This window comes from Megascapheus bottae, chromosome 2, assembly GCF_031878675.1.
Source record: "Megascapheus bottae isolate mThoBot1 chromosome 2, mThoBot2.hap1, whole genome shotgun sequence".
NCBI classification, from domain to species: domain Eukaryota; kingdom Metazoa; phylum Chordata; class Mammalia; order Rodentia; family Geomyidae; genus Megascapheus; species Megascapheus bottae.
Genome location: NC_143510.1, coordinates 45521011 through 45547645, shown reverse-complemented (window position 1 = coordinate 45547645; position 26635 = coordinate 45521011). Strand labels below are relative to the sequence as shown.

Below are 26635 nucleotides of genomic sequence, written 5' to 3'. Positions count from 1 at the left end.
CCCCTCCTGCCTCAATCTCCCCTCCCTGGGAAGGCTACAGTGGGGAGGCTCAGCAGCGGGATTCCCCTCGGGAAAGCTGCCCAGTCCCTCCCTCAGGCTGCTGGAGAGACCCTGAACTGAAACAGGAGGCTGGACGTCCCTGGCCGGGAAGTGGCCCCAGCCCGGATTTCCCTCCCGGGTGCGGCCCCCACAATGACTCACCCCCTCCCCGCTTTCCCCTGATTTCCTTGTTTGCACTTCTCTTCCCGGCCACGTGGCGCCCCTCGCCGCCCCTACCCTGGGCACCCCAGCTGCTGCAAGCACCCTAGGGCCGCTCCCACCCACTGGGGTTTCTCGGAGATGCGGGGTCGTACGCACTCGACGTACCCGGGACTCTGGGATCCCAGCCCGTGCCAGTCCTTCCCTTCCGCCCTCCTCCTCTGTAATGCCGGGCGCTTCCTCCCCGCCCCCTCGCTGGTCCGGGGAGGGGCGCGGGGCGGGCAGGGCAGGGGGTGTGACAGCTCCCGCCCGGACCGGTGCCAGCTGCAGCCTCGCTTGGGCGCCTGATGCCAGCTGGCTCTTTCGTCTGGGCCAAAGGCGGAGGCTTGGGGCTCCTAGTTACTGGGGAGTGTGTGTGGGGGTCCCCCCCACGTCCCCCCAAGCCCTCCACTCATCCACCACGGGCCTCCTCCACCCAGCCCTGCAGCTTGCTTTGTGGAATTCAGAACTGGTTCTGTTTGCTGCCCCCCTGGATGTAGGCGACACCCCTCCAGTGTCCCCTAGTGGAGCGGCTTACCAGGCTGTGAAGCTTAAGAAGAACCATGAAGGTGGGTATGGTGGGGGTGTGGGGGAGGGGGAGCAGGGGAGGAGAAGCCTCCCTAGTGAGGAGTTTGGGTGAGTGTGGGAGAGGCAGGAGGGGAGGGAAGTTAGAGGCAAAGCTGAATATCTTGGGCATCCAGGGAGCCCACAGCCTCCTGTGGATGGGGGAGGGAGGTGTGCAAATTCTTGCCAGAGACTTGAGCAATGGAAAGAGGCAGAATTCTAGAGAAGTCTGAGGAAAAGGCCTGGTCTTCTCCTCTGGAAGTCGGCTGGAGACCCCCCCTAATTGCACCAGGCCTGCGGGCTCCACTCCAGCAAAGGTCTTCCTGTCCCTCCTCCTTGGACTGCTGGAAGGGTTTGTAGCACCTCCGCCTGACCAGCCTGGAGGCTTCTAAGGAAATCTATCTGCCCCAGACAGCTGCGAGGAGATCCTGCTCTCCCCAATCCCCTATCTATGGCTGTTCACCGTCATTCTCTCCATACTGCAGGTGGGCTGGCCAGGTGAGAGCCGCTGGCAGGTGGGCCTGGCTGTGGAGGACAGTCCAGCGCTAGGAGCACTGCAAGTCGGGAGTCTTCCTGACGTGGTGCCGGAGGGGTCACTGCTGGAAATGGTGTTGAAAAGAATGCACCGGCCCAGGAGCTGCTCCTATCAGCTGCTACTCCAGCATCGTCGCCCCAGCCGCATCCAGGGGCTTCGCTGGGTGAGTGCCCCACCCCACAGTGCTAGGCCAGACTGAAGCTAGAGGAGTCTGGGTGGTGGTGGGCCAGCTTGTTCTGGCAGCACTGAAATGCGTGTGTGTGTGTGTGTGTGTGTGTGTGTGTGTGTGTGTGTGTGTGCTCCTATTCTAGTATTGGGGAAGAAGAAAGGGCTATTGTGCCCATCCTAGGGATTTGAACTCAGGACACGGTTGCTGTTGCTGAGATTCTTGGCTCAAGGCTAATGCTCAACTACATTGAGCCCCACTTTTGGCTTTTGGGAGGTTAATTGGAGATAAGGAGATAAAAATCTCACAGACTTTCCTGCCCAAGCTGGCTTTGAACTCTGATCCTCAGATCTCAGCTTCCTGAGTAGCTGGGATTATAGGGGTTATTGGCTCGTTGCCTCTGTGTGCTAGGCACTGAGTTAGGGGATTATGTGTTCTTTCTGGGTGGAGGTAGGTGATGGGGGGGGCGTCAGGGCAAGTAAAGAGGGAAGTAGAGCTTAGTTACTGTTCTTGACACGTCACCGTGGCAACGTCCACTTTTCATAACAATTGAACAGAGCTGAATCTGCTTGTGAGTCTTGGGGTGAGGTGATCACGTGGATATTTCTTGTCCTCTGACTTTGTGGTGGGGTGTGGGGACTCGGAGGGTTCTGATATGTTTACAGAAGGGATCATGACATGGACTCCCTTTGCCTAGAACTGAAAAATGGAGATGGGGGCAGCAAGAATGGGGGTGCTAGGAGGGAAGAGGACTCTTATCACAGGGCTGTAGATACGAATCAGCAAGAGCCTCTTCCGGTCCCAGTCAGCAGGCTTAAGAGTTGCTTTCCCTGGAGTCAGGTATGCTCTGTGCCCACCCATGTGCATTTAGGGGATGAGGGCACAGAAGGGGAGGCAGGAGCAGGTGACAAACTTGAGAATTCATAATTCAAGGAACAAGTCGTGTGTGTGTGTGTGTGTGTGTGTGTGTGTGTACGCACACCCTCGTGCACACAGGCCAGGACTGAGGCTTGAATTCAGGGCCTGGGTGCTGTCCTTTATTATTATTATATTTTCCTCAAGGATAGCACTTTACCACTTGAGCTGCAGCTCTACTTCTGGCTTTTTGCTGGTTCATTGGAGAGAAGAATCTCATAGACTTTCCTGCCAGGGCTGGCTTTGAACCTGGGATCTCAGCTTCCATGAGTAGCTGGGATTATAGATGTGAGCCACCAGCAGCACCCAGCTAGGCAAGTCTCTTTGAATAGGAAACCTTCCTCCTTCCTCGTCCTCCTCCTCCTCCTCCCCATGGCTGCAGCAAACAGAGCCTTTCAGGAGGAAGACCTTTGTGGTGGGAATTGAGGGGGAATCTAGGTGTGTGTCTCGCCTCTCTGCAGTCTTCTTCTCTAGCGTCTTCCTGACCAGAGCCTCTGTAGCCTGGTCCTGCTCCCCAGTTGAGGCTCAGGGTCATGGCTCTAACCACTGCTAGAAGCCAATCGGTTGGAACCCTCCCTCCCATCTTCCCTCTCAGGCTATAATTACTTGTGCACTTCCTGTCCTCTTCCCAGCCTGGGGAGGCAAGGTAGCTGGAGGGAGGGGGAAGGTCAGGTACCAGGACAATGAGGTCACTGGAGGATCTCCAGGGACCCAAAGTCTGGAGTGGGGAGGTGGAGGAGGCCGCCTGGCTGTCTCCTGGCTTCTCTGAGCTCTCAGAATTGAAGGGCCAATTTGGAGTAGGAAGCCGGAAGGGTGGCGGTAAAGGTTGCTGGATAGTAAATGGGGTCAAAGGCACAGAAAAGAGGCTCCTCCCCTGCCAGGTGTTGGGGAAGTAGAGGTTTTTGTGTGTGTGTGTGTGTGTGTGTGTGTGTGTGTGTGTGTGTGTGTGATTTTGGTTTTCTTTTGGGTGGGGGGGGTAAGGAGGAAAAGCTAGAGGCAAGCTGGGGCACAGGGGTAAGATTATTTCAGCCATTGCTCTTGTGTTTAATGAAAGGACTGTGGGTATCGGTGAGGCTTCACCTTTTACCTTTTTGGGGGAGGTCAGCTGTGGGGCTTGAACTCAGGGCCTGAGCTCTTTTGCTTAAGGGTAGCACTCTACCACTTGAGCTTTACTTCTGATTTTCTGGTGGTTAATTGGACAGGTGGCTCATAGACTTTCCTGCCTGGGCTGGCTTTGAACTGCAATCCTCAGATCTCAGCCTCCAGAGTAACTAGATTACAGGTATAAGCCACTGGCTCCCAGCTTACCTTTTACCTTTTGAGGCCTTTTTGTCTATAAAGGGCTCCCAGGAGAGAATGAGCATGCTAAAGGAGGTGAAACCAGAGTCCAGGAGGAGAGGGCTGGGTTGGTTTTTTTGAGACCATACCTACCCCTTAGACAACTCAGTGGTATGCTATCAGTCTTGTAGACTCCCACATCTGAAGTGTTTCTATCCTAGACCAGGATAAGAGAGATGAAAATGAAAACAAAAGCCAGAGAAAAGTGAAAACAGTACAAGAAGAAGGCTTAAAGTTAGATGTAGAAAGGGACTGAACCAAGTAGGGCCAAAATAGCCTTAGAATGGGATAAAGAGCATCTGTGGAATCTCTGAGGGGATGGGAGATCTCATTTGATGGATATTTAGGGGCAGAGGAAAGATCAAAAGGATCTCAGTGAGCACCACATGCTCAGGAGCCTAACATTCTTCGGGTGACCATTTTGAAAGAAATTGACCCTGTCCCCTAAAATGGAAGATATGTGTTCATCCAGTCTTTCAAAATAATGGCGGTAGCTAATACCATAAGACTACGTAGATCCCACATACTGTTTGTTATGAGAGCTTCACTCTAGCTTAAAGAATAATGGCTCTCAGTGGTGGGTTGGGATAGGCCCTAATATCCGACTCTCCATTTTATAGCTGTGAAAATAGAGGTTAAGTGAGGGTTGCAGAGCTGTTAAGGAGTACAGCTTGGCTTTGTCCCATCCCTGGAAGACAATCTGGCTGTGAAGTTCAAGCTTACCCTACTCCACTGTGCTCTCTGTTGTTGTTTTTGTGGGTTTGATTATTTGTTTATTTTTGCAGGCCACAGGCTTGAACTCAGGGCCTGAGAACTGTCTCTGAGCCTTTGTGCTAGAAAAGAGTGCTCTACTCCTAAGCACAGCTCCATTTCTTGCCTTTTGGTGGTTCGTTGCAGATAAGGGTCTATGGGCTTTCTGCCGAGGCTAACTTTGAACTGTCATCTTCAGATTTCAGTCTCCTAAAGAGCTAGGATTACCAGTGTGAGCCCCAGGCACATGGCTTCACTGTATCCTCTGTTGCCGACCCCCAGGGCAAGTCCGTGCAATGCCCTGCATCCTTCCTCTGTCCACCATACATAGCCTAGCCTGGGCCTTTAGCCATGACCAAGGGAACTGGTCTGACAGGTCCCCATACCATCTGGCGCTATGCCTGTCTCTCTAGCCTGGCTGTGACACTCGCTGACAGGTTGGCAAGGTGGGGCTGGCCACCTATAGCACGTCCTCTTCCACCCGGAATCCTTCTTGTCTGGAAGTAAGCCACCTTGGCCCGTACCAGTTGAGAACCTTGAAACAACCTCAGGGTTATTAGCACTTAAGTTATTTAACACGTAAGAAGCATATACTACAAAACAGGCAGGCACCACGATCTCAGCCTCCTGAGTGATTAGGATTATGTGTGAACCACAAGCATCCAGCTATTCTGACCCATTTGATCTTTACAGTAGCCCTGTGGGCTATGCACTGGAATTTTCCTTCACTCCCCTTTTACAGAAGAGGAAAGAGACGCCAGGCTGGGAACTTAAATCATCTTCTTAACGTTGCACAACTGGGCTGTAATAGGCGAATTAGAACCCAGGCTTTTGGAGCCCATTGCTGCTAAACACTGGTCTCTCTCTAGCCCATCCCCAGAGTCCCAAATGGACAGGAGCATTCTAGGGGTCCAGATAGACCAAGCCTATCTAATTCTGTTTAACCACTGGTGTTCCAACTGACCTCGCTTATGGAACATTCCTGAAAGCAGAACACCTGTGTTGACACTCTGTGTATAGGGATTGGTGGATCCTGGCGGGAAGATGCCATGGGCGTTTGGGGTAGCTAGGAGTGTGAGTTTTGGAGTCAGACAGGCATGAGTGTGAATGCTGTTTACCAATGGTCAGGACAGTTATATAACCTCTCCTTCCAGCTGTGAAATAAGATACAAACACCTATCCCGGCTCAGCATGGGTAGCAGTCAGGAAGTAGACTCTTCCATTTCTAAGCCATCCTGGGACTCTGGCAGCTACTTCAAGTCCTATGAACTTCTGCTTTCCCTGGCAAAATAAGATGACTTTAGGTCACATCCTCAGGCCCCCTTTCTCCAATACTCTCATGCCCATGCTTTGGGATGGGACAGGAAATGACCAGCTTGGCCACTTGACCCAGCACCTCCCCTTCTAGGTCACAATAATACCAGGAAGGGAGCTGGAGCTGAAAGCCTGGGGTTGTAAGGCACCAGCTGGGAGCTAGGGCAGGGACTGAGGTGACCTGGGCATTTTGACATGAGCAACAAGAAGTCATTAGCACTCACAGGCACTGTTTGTTCTGACACAGGGGGCTGGCTGGGTAGCATTCCTGCCCTTCCTCCCTTCCTGGCTCCTCCTCCTCCTCATTTCCTGTCCTCAAGTCCCCAGGGCTCTGTATCTGGCACTGAGTTGGGCCCCATGACCCGGGCAGGGATACCCTTGGGACACCTACTGATTTCCTCCCAGCCCTGGGCCAGGAGCCCATGCACACCAGACCTCAAACTTCTGCTTGGGCACGGTGGCATGATGCCTGCCATCCAGGGGCCTGCCAGCCCTAGGGGTGGAGACTCAGGCTCCAGCTCTACAATCAAGTCCATTTGCAAGGCCTTGAGTACACAGAGGAAATCAGGAAAGGAGAGAGGAGGAGAAGCTAGAAGAAACAGACAGGTAGGGTAAGAATGCCACAACTACAGGGAGAAATGTAAGGTTAATGAGGGCTCATGGCTGAATTCCCAGGACCCTTCATCTGACTTGTTTCTCTCTGTGTCACAGAGATGAGACAATACCTGCTTGGCTTATTTCAGACCTGAGTCCTGTGTGTGTGTGTGTGTGTGTGTGTGTGTGTGTGTGTGTGTGTGCATGTACACAGTACATGTACACATGCATGCTGGGGCTGGAGCTGGAACTCAGGGCTTCACACTCTTGCTTGGCATTTTCACTCAAGACTGGTGCTCTACCACTTGAGCCACCGCTCTACTTCTGGCTTTTGATTGGTTAATTGGAGGTATGTGTCTCATGGATTTGTCTGCCTGGCATTGACTTGATACCGAGATCTTCAGATCTCAGCCACTTGAGTAGCTAGGATGACAGGTGCAAGCCACCAGCTCCCAATTTTTATTTTTCAATTATGTATATATATATATATATATTATAATCTTTTAAGTAGTTGTACAAAGGAGCTGCCATTCAACAATGAAGTTGAGGCTTGAACTCTGGTCCTGGGCGTTATCCCCTGGGCTCCTTTTGCCTTCTCTAGCTAGCACTCTACCACTTTGAGCCACAGCATCACTTCTGGTTTTCTGGTGGTTAATTGGAGATAAGCGTCTCACAGACTTTCCTGCCTTGGGTTGGCTTTGAGCCTTGATCCTCAGATCTCAGACTCTTGAGTAGCTGGGATTATGAGCATAAACCACCAGCACCTGGCTTCTTCACCTCCCTGCATCATTCTCCTCCATCCCTCCCACCCCAACCCTTCTCCCAGCTTTTAAAAATATGTATTAAGCAGTTGTACCCAGGGGTTACAATACCGTAAGTCACTGATGAGTATAGTGTTTCTTGGTCAATGTCAGTTTTTTTTTTTTTTAATGCAAGTTGGTGAACATGTTTTACAAACTGTGAAGTGCTCTGCCTTTCCTAGGCCTGTGGAGGACAGGTTGTTCTCTGGAACTGTCACCAAACTCCATTATTCTCAGGTGACTGTTAAAAAGGAAGGGGGGGGACTTTTATGGATCTCTGGTGGCTGGTGCTCTCCCTCTCCCCTAAACCTAACCAAGTTGTTACTGTAATAAACTCTGTCTTCCTAAGTCCATCCTGTAGGCTGTCAAGGCCTTACTCACGCTTTCAAGGTTATGGACTTGCAGCATCTTGCAGAAGAATTAAGTTTCCAGCAAGTAGCCCCACCCCATGCTTCCCTGATGAATAATAATAGCCACATGTATACACAGCCATACATCAGGCAATGGTTTAAATAGTCAATATGTATTGACTCATGTGCCTCCCTTCCAGAAGCTTATGGGTTGACATTGTTAGAGCTTTACAGGTCTTCTACATGAGGAAACTGAGGTCGGGATAGGGTAAATTACTTGTTAGGGCCATGCCATTAGAAAACAGAGGAGCAAAGATTTATATAGGAGCCTTTGAAATTTGTGCTTTAAATGACCAGACTGAACAAAGATTCAATAGGGGGCACAAAACTCTTATACGTCCATGGTTTGGTAGAGAAGCTAGCCTCCTGGGGCCTATGCCTGTATTCTCACCCTAGGAGTGGGTGTCCCAGCCTCCTCTTGTGTGGGGGTCTTTGTGTGTGTGTGTGTGTGTGTGTGTGTGTACTGTGCTTGAACCCAGGGCCTGGCCACTATCCTTTAGCTTTGTCACTCAATGCTGCCACTCTGCTTTGGGATTTTTGGTGGCTAATTGGAGCTCAGGGTCTCTCAGATTCCTGGGCTGGCTGTGAACTGTGATCTCCTGATCTCAGTCACCTGAGTAGCTACGATTATAGGCATGACCCTCCAGAACTAGCTGGGTATTCTTATCTTTCATCCTCATACTCTTTCCTATGTTGCCATTCCTTCCTCTACATTGGGGCATTTCTCTGGCAGCATGGGCACCTCGGTGCTGTCACCTGAAGGGACAGCGTATGTAGGCATTGAAGGAAGGGAAGGGTCAGCTGAAAGGGGTAGAGAAGAGGGGATGCCTGCCACACAGCATACACAGCAAGTCTCTATTTGTCACATGGTGGGGGGCAGGAATTGGGCAAGGGTGGGGGTGAGTGGGGCAGGGAGAAGTTCTGAAGCTATATTGGGAGGATTGGAACTGACCTAAACCTTCTCCCTGCTGCCTAGACACCACTCACCAGCAGTGAGGAGTCCCTGGATTTCAGTGTGAGCTTGGAGCAGGTAGGGGTGAGCAGAGGTGGAATGGGGGGAGGGGGTGGGGGAAGAGGGGGAGGGCAGCAGGAAGAGGGCTTCAGGATCTGAGCCAGCATGCCCTTCCTCCTTCTAAGGCCTCCACAGAGAGGGTGCTCAGGGCTGGGAAACACCTGCACCGGCATCTCCTAGCCACCTTTCCGACACTCATCCGTGACCGGAAGTACCACCTGCGGCTCTATCGGTGAGTGGGGGAGGGTCTCCCTGCCTCTGCTCACCCTCATTATTAATTTATTAATTAGTGTGTGTGTGTGTGTGTGTGTGTGTGTGTGTGTGTGTGGGCGTGCACATGGACGTGCCTGCTAGTACTGGGACTTGGATTCAGATCCTTGCAGGCTTGCTTGGATTTTTTTTTTTTTTTGCTTTTGCTTGATTGGTGCTCTACCAAGTGGGACACATTTCCATTTCTTGCTTTTTACTGGTTAATTGGAGTCTCACAGACTTTTCTGCCTGTGCTGGCTTTGATCTGTGATCCTCAGATCTCAGGCTCTGGAGTAACTAGGATTACAGGGGTGAGCCAACTGGCCTGTCTCCACTGTTTTCTCTTCTTCGTACTATTCCAAGTACCTATACTTAGCCTTCTCCTGGACTTAGATCTGACATTTGCCTTTTTTAAAAAAAATTAAGTTTCTATCATTATAAAGGTAATATACTAGCCAGGCACGGTGGCTCATACCTGTAATCCTAGCTACTCAGGAGGCTGAGATCTGAGGATCATGGTTCAAAGCCAGCCTGGACACTAAAGACTGTGAGACTCTTATCTCCAATTAACCACCAGAAAATAGGAAGTGGGGCTGAGGCTCAAGGGGTAGCTGAAGAGCTCAGGGACAGTGCCCAGGCCCAGAGTTCAAGCCCCATGACCAATGGAAAAAAAAAAAAAAAAAAAGGTGATGTCCTGATGTCCTGATGGGTTAGTTACATAATCCAGGTAAAGAGTACATTTCTTTTTGGACAGTGTCACCTCTTTCTTTAGCTTCTTCCAGATTTCCTCTCCCTTCCCCACCCACAAGTTTTGAGTTCATTTTCCACCTAGTGTCCAGTGAGTACCACTGCTGCATTCGTTCACCCTTTTCCCTCCATTTCTGTGACTGCCTTTACACTCCCAAAGACAGATAAACAAACAAACAAGAGGAAATGAAAACGAACCAAATCAGCAACAAAGGAAAAGCCTCCTGTTTCCATTTCTAGGAGTTCATTTCGATGCGCGTTATTTTATATGGTCAGAGGCACAGAGGCATTGCCCCTTTGCGTTCCTGTCCTGGTAGAGAGTTATCCTCCTTTGGTCTCACCCTGTGTGAATGTCTAGAGTCCTGTATAATTTATCATGTCCTGATGTATTTCAGGTTTAGCTTTCACACATGAGAGAAAACATGGTGCTGTTTGTCTCTCTGAGCTTGGCTTATTCCCACTCGACATAATTTGTTCTAGGTCCTTCCATTTCCCTGACATTTGTCTTTCTGATGGTGTTTGTCCTACACCTCTCTTTCCTCTTCCCCTTTTCTCCAGGCAGTGCTGCTCTGGCCGGGAGCTAGTGGATGGGATCTTGGCACTGGGGCTTGGTGTCCATTCACGAAGCCAAGCTGTGGGCATCTGCCAGGTGCTGCTGGATGAAGGCGCCCTATGCCATGGTAAGCCTGAGTCCCGATAGGGCAGCAAGGCCAGGGCAGACCAGGGGAGCGGGCCTCCCTGGGGTCTGGGGAGGGAGTAAGAATCACCAGGAGGACCATATTACATGGCTTCAATTTCTTCTTCATCACACCTGGGCCTCCATCCCCCAGTGAAACACGACTGGACCTTCCAGGACAGAGAAGCCCAGTTTTATCGCTTTTCTGGGCCAGAGCCGGAGCCTGCAGCCAGAGCCCACGAACTGGAGGAGGAGTTGATGGAGGCAATGGCTCTGCTGTCCCAGCGGGGACCTGATGCCCTGCTCACGGTGGCACTTCGAAAGTCGTGAGTCAGGTTTCCTGAAACCCCACAACCCAGGTCCCTTGTGAAGTTCAGATCCCATCTCTGAGAGGAAAGAAGACAGCAGGAGCAGGAGCTTGGAGCGCTGGTGTGATAATCCAGACTCGTGATGGGTCCATGTAGTCGTGGAAGGGCTGTGGAAATGGCAGGCAGATTGGGGTTCAAATTCTAGCCTGAGCAGCTACTTGTTGAATGACCTTGGGCCTCTCCATGCTAGCTTCCGCGTCTATGAAGCCAGAATAATAGCGCTCACGTCACAGGGCTGGTGTGAGGGCAGAGGGAAACCATGCGTGAATGGTATCTGGCAGCAGGGCCCACGCCACAAAGGTTAGCCCATTATTGATAACGATCAATAGCAGTCACAGGCACCATCTGGCCCCAGGCCCAAGGCAGGAAGGGAGGTGGCACCGGCTACCTGGGCCTGGCCCTGCACCACAGTCAGTTTCTGTGCCCCTGTGCCCGCAGCCCAGGTCAACGCACAGATGAGGAGCTGGACCTTATCTTTGAGGAACTGCTACACATCAAGGCCGTGGCTCACCTCTCCAACTCGGTCAGTGTGTTTTGCCTTCTCTGCTGGCCAGGCCTGTCCTGTCCCCTCGACCTCCTCTTCTGGTGGTTCCCCGGGGGACTCGTTGGTGGGCTTTCCTCCCCTCATCTAAGTCTTGAACTTGAACTCAGGGCCTGAGCACTTATCACTGAGCTTTGTTCTTTGCTCAAGACTGGCATTCTACCGCTCAAGACACAGCTCCACTTCAGCTTCTTGCTGGATCTTGGAAGATAAGAGTCTCACAGACTTTTCCTGCCTGAGCTGGCTTTGGACTGTGATCCTTAGCTCTCAGCTTCCTGAGAAGCCAGGCTTCCAGCTGTGAGCCACCAGCTCCCAATTCATTTCCTCCTCTAGAAATGTCTCTGCCCTATGCCAGGAACGCCTGGCCCGGCCACCTCTCTGTTCCCTGGTGCTCTTATCTTTGAACTTGTCCAACCTGGGCCTTTGTGACTGGAACTCACTGCCACTGACTCCTTCCCTGCTCCCCTCCCCCACTTCTCATCCACAGGTGAAGCGGGAATTAGCAGCGGTTCTGCTTTTTGAATCACACAGCAAAGCAGGCACCGTGTGTAAGTCAGGCTGGGCAGAGGGGCCTGGATAGGGCAGGGACCGTGGAGGCGAGGTGGGTGACAGTAAGGACCTTGTCTCATCTGGACTTCTGTCAGTGTTTAGCCAGGGGGACAAGGGCACCTCATGGTACATTATCTGGAAGGGGTCGGTCAACGTGGTGACGCATGGCAAGGTGAGTTCTCCCTCCAGTCCACCCCTCCTCCCCAACTAAGTGTCGTCTGTGTCCCAGCAGGCAATGCCTTAGCCAGTTCCTGGCTGCTGATCCTCTGGCCTCTCCTGGCAAGGGTTGGGTGGTGGTGGAGGGGGAAGGGGGCTGGCCCTGACTAAGCCCTGGCTGCAGGGTTTGGTGACCACGCTGCACGAGGGAGATGACTTTGGACAGTTGGCTCTGGTGAATGATGCTCCCCGGGCAGCCACCATCATCCTTCGAGAAGATAACTGTCATTTCCTGAGAGTGGACAAGCAGGATTTTAACCGCATCATCAAGGTGCCATTGTTGGGGGAGGGGGTGCAGGGAAGAGGAGGGCAGGAGCCATGGCCCAGAGAAGTGGGTAGGAGGGCAAACAGCAGTTACCAGAGAGAGCCTACAAGGTGCAGCTGAGATGTGTGGGAGTAAGGGCCGCAGATGAGTGTAAAGAGATGAGATCCTGTAACAAGCTGAGGGTTCAGAGAGGTCTCAGGTCTGGTGTGGGCTACCAGAGGGATTGATGGGTGTGCAGAGGTGAGAGCTAGGGCTGGGCTTTGGGGGCTCATACTTATAATTTCTAGCTACCCAGGAGGCTTGTGATCTAAGGGTCACAGTTGAAAGCTATTCCAGGCAGGAATGTCGGGGGCCGGGGGGAGAAGGAGGAGTAGAGCTGTGGCTCAAATGGTAGAGTGCTAACTTTGAGCAAAAAGTACAAGAACAGCACCCAGGTCCTGAGCTCAGGCCCACAAAAGGAGGTTCAGGCTAGGGAATATGGGGAAGGGGTTAGGGTAGAGAAAGTGCCGAATGTCCTTGGAAAGATTGTGTGCTGTGAGTCTAGAAGGGAGGGGATGGGGAATGGGGGTCTGAGGAGTCCTGGCTATATCAAGCCTCCATGTGACTTATTCCTCAGGATGTAGAAGCAAAGACCATGAGGCTGGAAGAACATGGCAAAGTGGTACTGGTGCTGGAGAGAGCCTCTCAAGGGGCTGGATCTTCTCGCCCTCCAACCCCAGGAAAGAACCGGTAAGGCACTTCCTATCCACATCTCTACTTCGTCTTCATGGTCTTTTGGCCCTTTTCTATGCCATGTCCCTGGCCTCTGGCCTCCTGGGAGTAGAGACATCAAAGGAACATGATGCACTCTCTGAGTCAGCTCCCCACCTTGCCACACCAAGATGGAACAAGGTTGACAAATCGGGAAGTGATATGATTGATTATTGATGTCTGTCCTGGTGTGGGAATGGTCAAAAAAGAGCGAATCATGAAGGGCTATGATTGATTATTGATGTCTCCCCAGTGTGGGGAGAAAGATCAGCCTACATGCTATGCGTTTGCTGTTTCTGCTAGGTACACAGTGATGTCTGGAACCCCAGAGAAGATCCTAGAACTTTTGTTGGAGGCTATGCGGGCAGATTCCAATGCTCATGACCCAACAGGTAGGGGCAGGAGAGACACCCTGCCTGTTCTCTGACTCATTGGGTGGTCAGTGCCTTGGGAGAGGCCAGACATGCTGACCTCATTGGGTGCTGGATTGGTCCAGGTAGGCACTTGACAGCGACTGTTCTTACCTGTACTTTTGGCTTGAGTGAAGATCACTGTAGCAGGGGCTGGATGCTGTTGATGCTTTTCCTCTAGCAGATGTGGAAATGACACACTCCAGCTGGGCACAGACATGCGTTCTGTAGACTTGTATTTTTAAGTGCGTTGGTTTAATTTCAAGATGATATAGAATGTAAGAGTAGAACAAAGAGCAGACTCTGGCAGGAATCTAGGCTTGGTTTACTTTAAATTTACAGTTGAGGTAGGAATGGCTGACACAATGGCTGACACACTAGAGACTGAGCCACTGTAGGAGAGTTTTTTCTTTTCTTTTTCTTTTTTTTTTTTTTGTTTTAGGTTGTTCTTACTGTCCAGACAGAACTTCATTCTACCTATAGGTGGCAGAGATGTTACAACAGGAAATCCAGATGTTTAAATAGGAATGGATGGTCGCCATCCTCTCAAGCAACAGCTTATTTATTTATTTATTTATTGCCAGATTTCTTAATTCCACCTGTGGCCAGGGGTCCCTTCCCCTCGGCCTTCACTTTCAGTTCCTCGAGTTTCTTCTGCTCTTCTTTCTGTTTCTGCTTGAAGGCCTTGTCTTCCTCATCCATCTCCTTGGCCTGCCTCTTGGGCTGCTTCTGGGGCTTCTTCTTGCCATCTTCATGGCCAGACATGATGCCAGCCGCACCTTCACCCAAACCTTGATCTGAAACTGGAAGCAGGGCTCCCTCTAGACTTGGCTTCTGAGGTCCTCTCCCATCCCTCACTTTGCCCAACAGAGACATTCCTCAGTGACTTCCTGCTGACCCATAGCGTCTTCATGCCCAGCGCCCAGCTGTGTGCTGCCCTGCTGCACCAATATCCTTCCAGCCCCAGGGCCCTGTGCATCGGGGGTGGGGAGGACATGTTTGGATGACTGTCATGAACCTTCTCTGGCATCAGTCTTGGCTGATCAGTGGGCCTTGGGCCCCCCGATCCTCCTCTGCCCTGATATGATGGCTGGGTGGACCCTGTTTGTATGTCATGGCTCCCTTGACCAGTTAGTCCCCACTTTTCATGCGGAGCCTGCAGAGCCCGTTGGAGGCAGTGAGCAGGAACGCAGCACCTACATCTGCAACAAGAGGCAGCAGATCCTGCGCCTGGTCAGCCAGTGGGTGGCACTGTACAGCCCCATGCTCCACAAGGACCCCGTGGTTGCCAGCTTCCTCCAGGTACCCAGGATGGATGAAGGCAGGGCTTCCAGGGGCTGCCCAGGGAGGATGCAAAGAATGTCAGCGGATCTTTGCTGTTCCCAGAAACTCTCAGACCTGGTGAAGACGGATACTCGACTTAGCAACCTACTGAAGGAGCAGTGGCCAGAGAGGCGGCGACACCACAGGTGCTGATGATGCTTTCAGGGAAGTCCCTTGGTCCTCTTCACACCTGGCATTCCAGCAGGGGCCAAGTGAGCGTGCACTCAGCTCATGTACCTGGCATTAGAAATTCAAGTGAGAGTCGGGTGCTGCTGGCTATAATCCTAGCGACTCAGGAGGCTGGGATAGGAGGATGTGGTTCCAAGCCAGCTGGACAGAAAAGTCTGTGAGACTCTTAGCTCCAATGAAGCACCCTTCCCCTCCCTCCGAAAACAAAAACCCACAAGTAGAGGTGTGGCTTAAGTGGTAGAGTGCTAGCTTTGAGGAAAAACGAAGCTAAGGGGACAGTTCCATGCCCGATTTGAGCTCAAGCCCCAGTAATGGCACATGTGCCTGCGTGTGTGTGTGTGTGTGTGTGTGCGCGCGCGCACACACACACACACACACACACACACACACAAAGAGAAGCAGGATTTGGGGAGGGGACAAGATGAGCTTGAGATGAGGACCTGGGCAGTGTGTGTGTGTGTGTGTGTGTGTGTGTGTGTGTGTGTGTGTGTGTGTGTTAGGCTTGAATTCAGGTCCTGGGTCATGCCCCTTAGCTTTTTCACTCAAGGCTGGTGCTCTGCTTCTTGAGTTATAGCTCTATCTCTGGCTTTTTGTTGGTTAACTGGAGATAAGTCTTGAGGACTTTTCTGTCTGCTCTGGCCTTGAACTACAAACCTCAGATCTCAGCCTCCTGAGCAGAAAGGGTTATAGGTTGTGGGCCACCGGCCCCTATCTGCTGCTTCCTGTTGAGCAGCTGGGGAGGAAAGGCCAGGACCCAGCCAGGACTGCTGCTCCCTCTGCCTGGCTTCCTGCCTGCTTAGTTGCTGGGTGGCCCTTTCACTAACCTTTCTTCTTGTTCACAGGTTGGAAAATGGCTGCGGGAATGCTTCTCCTCAGATCAAGGTGCCTGCCCTGCCCCGTGTCCTCCTGGTATCCAAGCCTGCCTCCTTCCCTCTACCTATCCAGCCCATGCCTACTGGAGAAGCCCTATAAAGGAAGGTTTCTCCAGGCACAGTATGCCTAGGGACTGTGATGGATGGTTTAGGCCACTGAAGCCTCAACCATCCCATCCCAAGGAGCATGCATTCCCTCAGGAGGTAACTCACCATTAGAGTTGGGAGCTGAGGCTCCCCTGGCTAGGCTTGCTCCTGGGGCCTGGAGGTTCCAGGTGACCAACTTTGGGATATCCCAGAGGAAGATGAGTCCTCTCTCTTGGAAGTCTGGGTAGCCAGCACCATTCCTGGTCAGAGCTAAGTAAGGGTGGGGAAGACAAAAGGTACCTGGAGCTGAGATTTGACTGAAGAATGGAGAGAGAAGAGGACTGGGGGGAAAGCAAGGTAAATTTGGTTCCTTGTAGGGAATGTTAAGAATAAAATCCAAATATTTATCCAGAAGCCTGTCTCACCTCATCCCATGTCATCTCACCCTCCAGTTTGTTGGCATTTCCATGACCTGCTTCTCTTGGCCTGACCTCAGGACCGTTGTGCGTGTTCTACAGCGTAGACCTTGCTTTCTTAGGCTCTTTGACTGGATCCTTCTCATTCCAACCTCCAAATATTATATTCCCACTTCCAGATTCTTTTTTGATGGTGGTTAATTGGAGATAAGAGCCTGAGCTGGTTTCAAATCGTGATCCTCAGATCTCAGCTTCCTGAATAGCTAGGATTACAGGTGTGAGCACCAGCTTCCAGCCCTTCCCCTGTGTTTAAAGTCAGATCAAGTCAGAAAGGGAGGAAGGAAGTGTTGACTGGACATGTGGATTTAGGGAAGAATATCTTAGAGCTGAGATTTGCAGAATCTGAGGGTTGACGATAAAAAGGACCCAGAAGGCAGCCCTGGAGAAGGGAGGGCAAAAAGCATACCAGACAGACTGAGGAGGCTGGCGGGAGCCTGTGAAATGGGGCATGGCCTTTGTCCTAGGATCAGCACACACCATGGAGCTGTTTGAGTTAAGGGTTGGTAGGATTGGATTTGAGGTTCCAATAGGTCAGCTGAAGAGCCCTACTTCATCTCCCAGCCCCGTTGGCTCTGCGTTGAACATTGGAAGAGGAGGGATGGCCACCTGAGTGAGAGGATGGGGGAAAGCACTGGCCCTGGCCATGAGGAGTGAGGCCACCAGCCAGGGACAGGAGGGGACCCCAGGAAGCCTCCAAACAAGGTGACAGCCAGAGAGGAAGTGGTTTGGGGTGAGGAGAAGCATACAGGGTCGGGACCAGGGAGAGTCTAGCAAGTTAACACTTGTTTGAGATAGGTCCTCTCTCCATTGTCCAGGCTGGCCTTCCTCTGTTGATCCTCCTTTCTTGGCCTCCTGATTGCTGAGATCACAGGCATGTGTCACTGTACTAACAGTGGTAGTATTGTAGGGGGGAGGGGGACCTATGTGTTTTCTGAGATTTGTTGAAGCCTGGTGCTCTACCACTTGAACCACGGCTCCATTTCTGGGTTTTTTGGTGATTAATTGGAGCTAAGAGTCTCATGGGCTTTCCTACCTGGGATAGCTTTGAACTCTGATCCTCAGATCTCAGCTCCTGGAGTAGCTAGGATTACAGGCATGAGCCATGGACTCCTGATGGCATTTTAAGTCCAGCAAGGACTGTGGAGGATGCTCATAGACCCCTCTGGAAATCTAGGGGGTGCAGGAGAGTGAGGGCTGGGTCTGGAAATCCACCACCCTTGGAGCCAAAGCAGGGAAGTCAGTACTAGAGCCAAGAAGGGAGTCTGCGTGGAAACAGGAGCCTGTCAGGATAGTCCATAAACAGAGGTTCTGTCCTGCACAGAGCCTGCTGTGTGGGAGCTGCAGGCCCAGCGGACATGGTCATGTTGGTAGACAGGAAAAAGGACAGGCTTGGAGTTCCAGCCTGCCACGTAGCTGCTGTGTGGCCTTGGTAATTATTCTACTCCTCTGAGCTACATTTGTCTCATCCACTAAAGGAGAATAATAACACGTGTGTGTGTGTGTGTGTGTGTGTGCGTGTGCGCGCGCGCGTGTGAATATTTTAGATCCCTAGAACAATGCCTGGTTTACAGAAAGGATTAGCTGAGGAGGGAAAGGAGAAAGTTTTCATCTTAGAATAGCTGGGTGCCTCATAGTTACAGAGGGATGAGCCTCAGAAGAAGACATAGACTTGCCTACCCCTCTCATTTTTCCTTTCCTTTCCTTTTTTCCTTCCTTTCTTCCTTCCCCCCTTCCTCCATTCCTTCCCTCCTTCTTTCTTTCTTTCCTTTCTTTTTTTTTAAAATGCAAGTCCTAGGGCTTGAACTCAGGGCCTCTGAGCTGCTTTTGCTCAAGGCTAGTGCTCTACCACTTGAGCCACAGCTCCGCTTCACTTATGGCTTTTTTTTTTTTGGTAGACTTTCCTTGTTCAGGTGGGCCTCAAACTTCCATCCTCCGATCTCAGCCTCCCTTGTAGCTAGCATTATAAGCACAAACCACTGGTACCCGGCAGCTTTCTCATCTTTCCTGTCTCCTCTCTAGCTTCTTGCTTGGAGTGATTTACCTGTCTTAGACTAAGCAGGTGAAGTGACCATGTGACGAGCCTGCTGTGCCTCCTGGCCTGCCCACCTCCCCTGGGTTCCTGGGGCCTTACACTCCCTCCCTTCCAGGCCCGGACCCCACCTGTGTGGCTCCCCAGCCAGGAGGATTCCTTCTCCAACAACAGCAACAGTGCCATCCGAGCTGGGGACAAAGGTGAATGGCTAGAGCCGCTAAGCTTGGCTTTACATCGGTCCCTCGCTGTCTGCCTCGTTTTTCCTGCTATGGCGACTTTGACCTCAGAGTGTCTAGGCTTGGGGGGTGGGGTGGGGGAGGGTACAGTGTTCTCTCTGAGGTCTCTGCTTCAGGCTGTCAGGCCATCCTATTGCCAGGGTGGTTCACATAGCCTCGAGGCCTTCCACGGCCCTCTCTCGCCATGCTTTCTATCCCTCTCGGGTAGAGGGAAGGAGATCACATGGCCCCTCCCACAGCTCAGTTCCATTCCCTCCACAGTCCCCTATGAAATCTGCCGGCCTGACCACTCAGTGTTGACCCTGCAGCTGCCTGTGACGGCCTCTGTGAGAGAGGTGATGGCTGCCTTGGCCAGGGAGGATGGCTGGACCAAAGGCCAGGTGCTGGTGAAGGTCAATTCTGCAGGAGGTAAGTTGGGGACCCCTGGGAGGGGCAGTCAGATGCAGGCCCAGAGCTGTGAATGAAGGTCCTGACATCCTCTATCACCACCAGAGCCACCCACGGCCAGCCCTGATGGGAGGTTATCATGTCTCTACAAACTACTGTACACATGGTGTATATGTGTATGCGGCCTGCTGCCCGCATTCAACACCAGCCCTCTAGCTCACTGGTTGTGTGTTCCTGGGCAGAACACTTCATCTCTCTAGGCTCCATTTCATCCCTGGAAAATAGGGTTAAGAGCCAGGCATGGGTGACTCACACCTGGTAAAGCATATTTACTCCGGAGGCTGAGATCCAATGATCATGGTTCCCAACCAGCCTGAGCAAAAAAGTGTGTGAGATTCTTATCTTCAGTTAGCCAGCAAAAAGCCAGAAGTACAGGCACAGCTCAAAGTGAACAAGCCAGGTAGGAGTATGAGGCTCTGAGTTCAAGCCTCAGTGTCAGGCACATGCACACACACACACACACACACACACACACACACACACTCCTAGGCTAGCCATGACTTTGCTATATTATATTTACCTTCTCTGGGTCTCCCTTTCCTCATTCTATATGTGACATTAATGGGTATCAAGTGCAGAGCAGAGGTCTTGAGTCAAAGCCAACACCTGGAATAAGTTGCAAGAGTATTATTATCAAGACCTTTTTTTCCCATTACAACCCACTGTTGTCTGTGAAATTTTCAGCCCAAAACATTCAGGAATTGGGAATAATTAGGGAAAATTGACAAGGGTAGAGAAGAGAAAATCCTCTCCCTTCAGGAAAGTGAGCGAAGGCCAGTGAGGTGTTTCTGGTTTGCTCTGCTCTGGGAAGCACTGCCCTCTGATGGCTACCTGGTGGGTTGCAGTGGCCTAGAGTTTATTTTTCTTGAGACCTGACTACATAACTGGTCTTGTTTTTTTTTTGTTTTTTTTTTTTTTTTTTACATCCCTTATTTCTAGATCACTGACTGATGCCCATGTCAGTATCCAGTGTTTTACTACAGATTCCCCTGTAAGTGTATATTTCATCTACAAATCATATATTTATTACACAGCTAGTAGTATTTTATTATAGAGTTAACATAAAATGAAAGGTGAAAGATTTGAGAGCACTAACAACAAGTAGTAGAGCTAAACTCTATTTTTTCCTGGATACACGGATTGTCTTGAATGCTTTATTTTGAAATCCATTGGTCTAGAGATCGGGCACTCAAACATGACTAAACATCAACACCAAGATTTAGACATGACATTTTCAAACGTTTTTATTTTGTTTTGAACTCAGGGTCTAGGTACTGATCCTGAGCTTTTTTTTTTTTTTGCTCAGTCTTGGTACTGTACCACTTGAGCCATTGCTCCACTTCTGGCTTTTTGCTGGTTAATTGGAGATCAGAGTCTCAGATTTCCCTGTTCAGGCTGGCTTCAAACCACAATCCTCAGATCTTAGCCACCCAAGTAGCTAGGTTTACAGGCGTGAGCCATATGTGCCAAGTTTCAGAGGCTTTAAAAATTATGATTCGTTATTATTTTATAAGCATTACATAATTACAGCCACATTTCCTTATGTGAACTCATTTGACTCATTTGTGGAGTAGTCAGGGCAAGTCCTATTGTCTCCATTTTACAAAGAAGGAAACTGAGGCTCAGGGAAGTTGAAGGTCAGAAAAGATCTGCCTGTCTCATGAAGAGTCCCTTTTTCTGTCCCCCTGAGCAGTGTGGTGTGGTGGCCTGTGCGCCTGTGCATTTAGAACCACTGCACAACTGTTCCAGCTTTGAGAGGAAGGAGCCTCCCAGACTAGTCCTCCGCCCAGGGCTCCAGCTGGCCTCCCTCCCTGCCCTGACCCAGCATGGCCTCTTCTCTCTTTGCAGATGCCATTGGCCTGAAGCCAGAGGCGCGTGGTGTGGCCACATCCCTGGGGCTCAACGAGCGGCTCTTTGTTGTAAACCCACAGGATGTACATGAGCTGGTAGGAACAAACCGCAGTGCCAGAGCCTAGGATGAGCTCTGGGCCTCAGGGGTGGCATCTAGGGGAGGAGCCTGGCTGTTGCTGTGTCTGCCAGAAAGAGGAGGGAGTGGGCTTCAGCAGGTGGGCCCAGAGCTGATGGGACACACCCCCAAGAGAAAGAGGACCCACCCTAGCTAGCGCTGAACCCCCATAAGCAGCCCCACAAAGAGGCAGTGGAGAGGTGGCAGCAAAAGAGAACCTCCATATAGAAGCCCCTTTGGCCCTTGGGGGTACCTGCACTCCAGGTACACACACATACACACACACACACACACACACACACACACACACACGCACGCACGCACGCACGCAGGCACACACACACACCTGCCATAGCACCCCTCCTGTTCCTATCCCCTGGATTCCTCAGGCTCCCCCACCCCTCCTAAGCATTCTCCCACCTGCAGACCCCACACCCGGAACAGCTGGGGCCCACGGTGGGCTCTGCAGAAGTGCTGGAGCTGGTGAGCGCCAAGGACCTGGCAGGTCAGCTGACAGACCACGATTGGAACCTGTTTAATAGCATCCACCAGGTATGGAAAGCAGAGCTGTGGGGAGGACAGCAGGCCTGATGCCAGGCCTCACAGGCCTAGCACACCTGCCTTGCCCTCTGCCCTGTCTAGGTAGAGCTGATCCACTACGTGCTGGGCCCCCAGCACCTGCGAGACGTTACCACGGCCAACCTGGAGCGATTCATGCGTCGTTTCAACGAGTTGCAGTACTGGGTGGCCACGGAGCTGTGTCTCTGCCCTGTGCCCGGTCCACGGGCCCAGCTGCTCCGGAAGTTCATCAAGCTGGCAGCCCAGTGAGTGTCCATGGCGGGGGGGGGGGTGGAGAGTGGCACAGGCCCCAGGCCATCTTGTCTCAAATCTGTATTGCCAGATCCCCCTTCTCCTTTTATTCTTGGATCTCCCCACCCCCACCCCTTGCAATCCAGCTCACTGTACAGAGGCAGCATGGACCTTTGGGGTCCTGAGGCCAGGCTGGACAGCTATCTCTCGATGGTGGGGGTGGCAGGTGCTGGGCACATGGTGACTTCCTCTGAAGGCCCTTTGGGTTTTCTCACAGCCTCAAAGAACAGAAGAACCTCAACTCCTTCTTTGCTGTCATGTTTGGCCTAAGCAACTCAGCCATCAGCCGTCTGGCTCACACCTGGGAGGTAGGTGTTGCTGGAGGAACCAATTCTGTGGCCAGGCTCCAGACATCCTGGGCAGGGGCTTGGGTGGGTCTCCCATGGGGCCCCATGGTGGCAGCTCACCCCCCTCTCTCCTCATATTCACAGCGGCTGCCCCACAAAGTCCGGAAGCTGTATTCAGCCCTGGAGAGGCTGCTGGTGAGTGTGTGCGGGAATCCACGCCTCCTTCAGGAAACCTGCTCCTACTCAGGAGGCTGAGATCTGAGGATCTCTGTTCAAAGCTAGCCAGAGTAGAGAAGTCGGTGAGACTCTTATCTCTAGTTAGCCAGCAAAAAGCTGGAAGTGGAAGTGTGGCTCAAGTGGTAGAGCACTAGCCTTGAGTGAGAAAGCCAAGTGTAAGGCCCTAAGTGCCAACCCCAGGAACTGAAAAAAAAACCTTACTCTTGGCTTTCCAGAAAGCCTTTGGATGTGGGGAGCTGGCTGAGGGAAGAGATGTGTAGAATGATAGCAGGGCACATTGTTCTAGATAGTAGTGCCTCTAGGAAGACTAAGTATGCCTTAGAGTAATAGGCATTAGACTCCAGCCACCCTACCCTGTGACTGGGCTAGCTGCCTGGCACAAAGCACCCATCATATGCCAAGGTTGTTCAGTAGCTCCCTCCAGAACCTTCCACAGACTTATGAACAGGACTAGGACAAAGATGAGGCAAGAAGCCGGGTATCTATGGCTCAGGCCTGTAATCTTAACTACTCAGGAGGCTGAGATCTGAGGATCAAAGCCAACCCTGGGCAGAAAAGCCTGTGAGATTCTTATCACCAACGAAATATGGAAAAGCCAAGAAAGTGGAGCTAAGGCTCAAGTGATAGAGCACTAGCCTTGAGTGCAAAAGATAAGGATGGGTACCCAGCTCCTGAGTTCCATCCCCAGCACCAGCGAAAGAAAGAAAGAAAGAAAGAAAGAAAGAAAGAAAGAAAGAAAGAAAGAAAGAAAAGAAGAGAAAAGAAAATGAAAGAAATATGGGGCATGAGTTGACGTCTTCACATCCAGGAATGTTTGAGGATTTTGAAGTATTTGGGAGAGAATAAGAGCTCTTGAGAAAACAGTTTGCTTTGTGGGTCTCAAGAAGTTCGGAGGAATTTCCCCACAAGAGAGATAAGAGACACAGTTTCCAGAAACCTCAAGGACCTGTGACTAATGCTCATTAAGCCTGCCTGCCTGCCTGCCTTCCTCCCTCCATTCCTCCGTTCCTCCCTCCATTCCTCCCTCCCCCCAACACACACTTTCTTTCCAGGGATTTGAACTCAGGGCCTGGGCACTGAGCTCAAGGCTAGCACGCTCCCACTTGATCCACATCTCAATTCTGTTTTTTGCTAGTTAACTAAAGATCAGTGTCTTATGGACTTTATTGCTGAGGTAGGCTTTGAACCATGATCCTTAGTTCTCAGCCTCCTAGGTAGTTAGGATTACAGGTGTTAGCCACCGGCACCTGGCTTGTGAAGCTTTCTTGAGGGCTGTGGTTGCTCAGGAAGCCACCTGCTTATGGCTTCCTCTGTCCCACTGTGGTGAGATCTGAGGCTTGGAAGAGATTTGGCTCAGAACCTCTTTGCTGTGGCCCTGGGGATAGAATTCCAGGGTTCCTAGGTGAGGTGGCCATTTGGCTGTGGTGTGCAGGACCCTCCCTCAATGTGGCTTCTTCCTCCTCAGGACCCTTCATGGAACCACCGGGTGTACCGATTGGCCCTCACCAAGCTCTCTCCTCCTGTCATCCCCTTCATGCCCCTCCTTCTCAAAGGTAGGGGGACACACCCTCCCCTCTCCACTCCCATCTCATTCCCCCCTCATCATGCCTCTGACTCTGGGCCCATGTAGACATCACCCAGTACCATCTGATGATTTTACCTCAAGCACTCTGACCCGGGGAACACAGCTCAGTTAGAAGTTTGTAAATGAGCCGGGCACTGGTGGCTTATGCCTGTAATCCTAGCTACTCAGGAGGCTGAGATCTGAGAATCATGGTTAGAAGTCAACCCAAGCAGAGAAATTCATGAGATTTCTATTTCCAATCAACCAGCAAACAAACAAACAGCAAACAAAGCAGCAGAAAGTGGAGGCATGGCTTTAGTGGTAGAGCATCAACCGTGAGTGAAGAACCAAGTAAGAATGCAAGACCCTGATTTGAAGCCTCATTGTTGGCACAGAAAAAAATAATTTAAAATGTTTAAAAATTTTAAAAACTGTTGTCTAGAAGATGTTGGCACAGGGAGGGTACAGGGTTAATGTTAAGGGTCTTTGCTCTAAGGCCCATGGGATACCAGGGATTGGCTACAGGTTGCAAAGACTGGGGTGGCAGACAGTGGCAGGCTGGATACAGGCCTGGGCCCTCTGCTATTGGATTTTCACTTCCAGCTGGGCTGCGAGAGGTGAAGGAATTTGGGGATCCCTGAGCCCAGTCACCCTTTTGCAGATATGACCTTCATCCACGAGGGAAACCACACGCTAGTGGAGAACCTCATCAACTTTGAAAAAATGGTAAGGTCAGGGATTAGAGAGCATCCCTAGAGGTGTGGGTCAGGAAGGTGAGGGCTCAGGTAGAGGGGGTCTAGGCTGTTACAAGTAATAGAAGTATAAATGGGGGAGAACGATGAAAGGGGAGACACATGTCAAGATGTATTATACTCACAGACAGGTTAAATCAAAATGCTTCTGTATGACTACTTCAGGATAATTCAAAATTACACACACACACACACACACACACACACACACTAATAGAAGAGGAATTGTTAGGTGCCTCTGTACCTACCCCTCCCACACACACTCATAGGTTGGAGGTTCTGCCTTATATTGGAGGTATTAGGTTGACCTCTATGGGGTAACCTGGGGTGACTGCCTCAACTGTTTCTCCATTCAACAAGTGCCCACTTCTTCCAGCCCTCTTGACCTCTGTCTGCATCCACTACCTGGCTCCTGATGGATCTCTGGGTGTGCGTGGGTGAAGCGACTGTGAACCCCCTAGTTCCTAGTAGAATGGGGATCAAAGGAAACTTGAACCTGCAGCCACCCCACAGGCAGGCCAAGCTTCCATCCCCAGGCCAGATCTCACATTCTGTGTTGTCCTCAGCGTATGATGGCCAGAGCCGTACGGATGCTGCACCATTGCCGAAGCCACAGCACTGGTGAGAGAGGGCTGGTCCTGCCTCTCCTTTCCCCCTCCACCCCCCCCATCTGTGTCTCCTGGGAAGCCCAGGTGTGACCCCACCTCCCTGACTCTTCCCCTCCCACTCCCCCAGTGCCTCTCTCACCACTCAGAAGCCGAGTTTCCCATCTCCATGAGGATAGCCAAGGGTCCAGGATTTCCACATGTGAGTAGTTGGCCGGGGTGGGGCCTGTGGGAGCTGTCAATCATAACTGTCAATCATTTGTTACATGGCCAGCATTTCCTGGTGCTAGCCAGGTGCTGGGTGAAGCCAGGCCCTAAGTGCATGAGCTGGCTCTCTTTTTGTATTTCTGCCAGGCAGGCAGAGCTGTCAGTTCAACTTAAAGAGGAGGAAAGGCCTGGAGCCTTAAAGCTACTTGCAAAAGGCCACACAACTACTTAGTAGTAGAGCTGGAAATTGAGCAGTATTTTTCCTCCAGTACTAGAGTTTAAACTCTTGGTTTACTTGCCCAGTTGGCACTCTACCATTTGCATCATACCTCCAACTTGGCAGTTTTACTTGTTAGTCCTGGGGCTTGAACTCAGTGCCTAGACTCTGGCCCTGAGTCTCTCTGTGCTCAAAGCTGTGCTCTGCCCCTTGAGCCACAGTGGTTTATCAGAAGTCTGAAAATGAAATCTTAGTGTCTTTTCCTCCCCTGTTCTGCTCTTACCCATAGTGTTCTCCTGTTCCTGTAATCTATGAGGCAGATGAGTTGTTGGGCCGGGACTGGAAGTACAGGGTGGGTGGTATGGAAAGAGAGCTTGGAGAGGGAAGAGTGAGGTTGAGCTATAGGGTGAAGTAGCCTGGGGACCTCCCTGTTTTCTCCTCTCCCTTCCAGGCTCGGAGCAGTCCCTGAGCACCCGGAGTCCAGCCAGCACCTGGGCTTACGTCCAGCAGTTGAAGGTCATCGACAACCAGCGGGAACTCTCTCGCCTGTCTCGAGAGCTGGAGCCATGAGGGTTGGAGCTGCAGCAAGCACTTCCCACCCAGAAAGCCAGGGCAGGCTGTGGTGGGGGAACCAAGAGGCCCAGAGGCCAGCCACAGCTGGGCAGGGCTCTTCCCTGAGACAACTCAAGGACCTGGAGTGGGCAGCGTGGAGACAGCTGTCCCCTGTGATGATTTGGTGGCTGAGGAGTGGAATTGAGCAGGGGCCTAAAGCCAAGGAATGGGGGACAGTGAGGCCCTGACTCTGGTGGGAGAGCGGAGCAGGCTGGGAGAAGCAGTGTTCAATAGATAACTCTCCATACCA

At 51.6% G+C, this 26635-nt stretch overlaps 1 protein-coding gene and 1 pseudogene across 3 annotated transcripts; one reads left to right on the top strand and one right to left on the bottom strand.

Annotated features, from left to right (window-relative positions):
• Positions 1-403: 403 nt before the first annotated feature.
• On the top strand, positions 404-26635 carry Rapgef3 (Rap guanine nucleotide exchange factor 3). 3 transcript variants are annotated; one of them, XM_090324687.1, is made up of 28 exons: positions 404-806; positions 1287-1499; positions 8600-8653; positions 8761-8867; positions 10190-10311; positions 10462-10633; positions 11114-11198; positions 11704-11764; positions 11861-11937; positions 12106-12252; positions 12863-12975; positions 13300-13388; positions 14277-14355; positions 14549-14708; positions 14793-14875; positions 15761-15800; positions 18501-18585; positions 18883-19029; positions 20917-21014; positions 21461-21586; positions 21677-21858; positions 22122-22212; positions 22336-22386; positions 23894-23981; positions 24654-24718; positions 25311-25365; positions 25480-25551; positions 26225-26635. In XM_090324687.1, exons 1-28 carry the CDS (start codon positions 801-803, stop codon positions 26341-26343), a joined length of 2787 nt encoding a protein of 928 aa, XP_090180813.1. In that variant the 5' UTR covers positions 404-800; the 3' UTR covers positions 26344-26635. The 3 variants fall into 3 exon arrangements, with proteins under 3 accessions (XP_090180813.1, XP_090180821.1, XP_090180808.1); XM_090324695.1 differs by lacking the exon at positions 404-806 and adding an exon at positions 1135-1153; XM_090324682.1 differs by lacking the exons at positions 404-806; positions 1287-1499 and adding an exon at positions 6207-6425.
• Positions 13977-14171, bottom strand: LOC150066743 (translation machinery-associated protein 7 pseudogene; annotated as a pseudogene).

Excerpts from the sequence above, each read along its gene's own strand:
- Rapgef3 (XM_090324687.1), top strand. Across the intron at positions 11,765-11,860 it reads CAGCAAAGCAGGCACCGTGT|TGTTTAGCCAGGGGGACAAG; the intron begins GTAAGTCAGGCT and ends GACTTCTGTCAG. Across the intron at positions 14,709-14,792 it reads TGGTTGCCAGCTTCCTCCAG|AAACTCTCAGACCTGGTGAA; the intron begins GTACCCAGGATG and ends TGCTGTTCCCAG.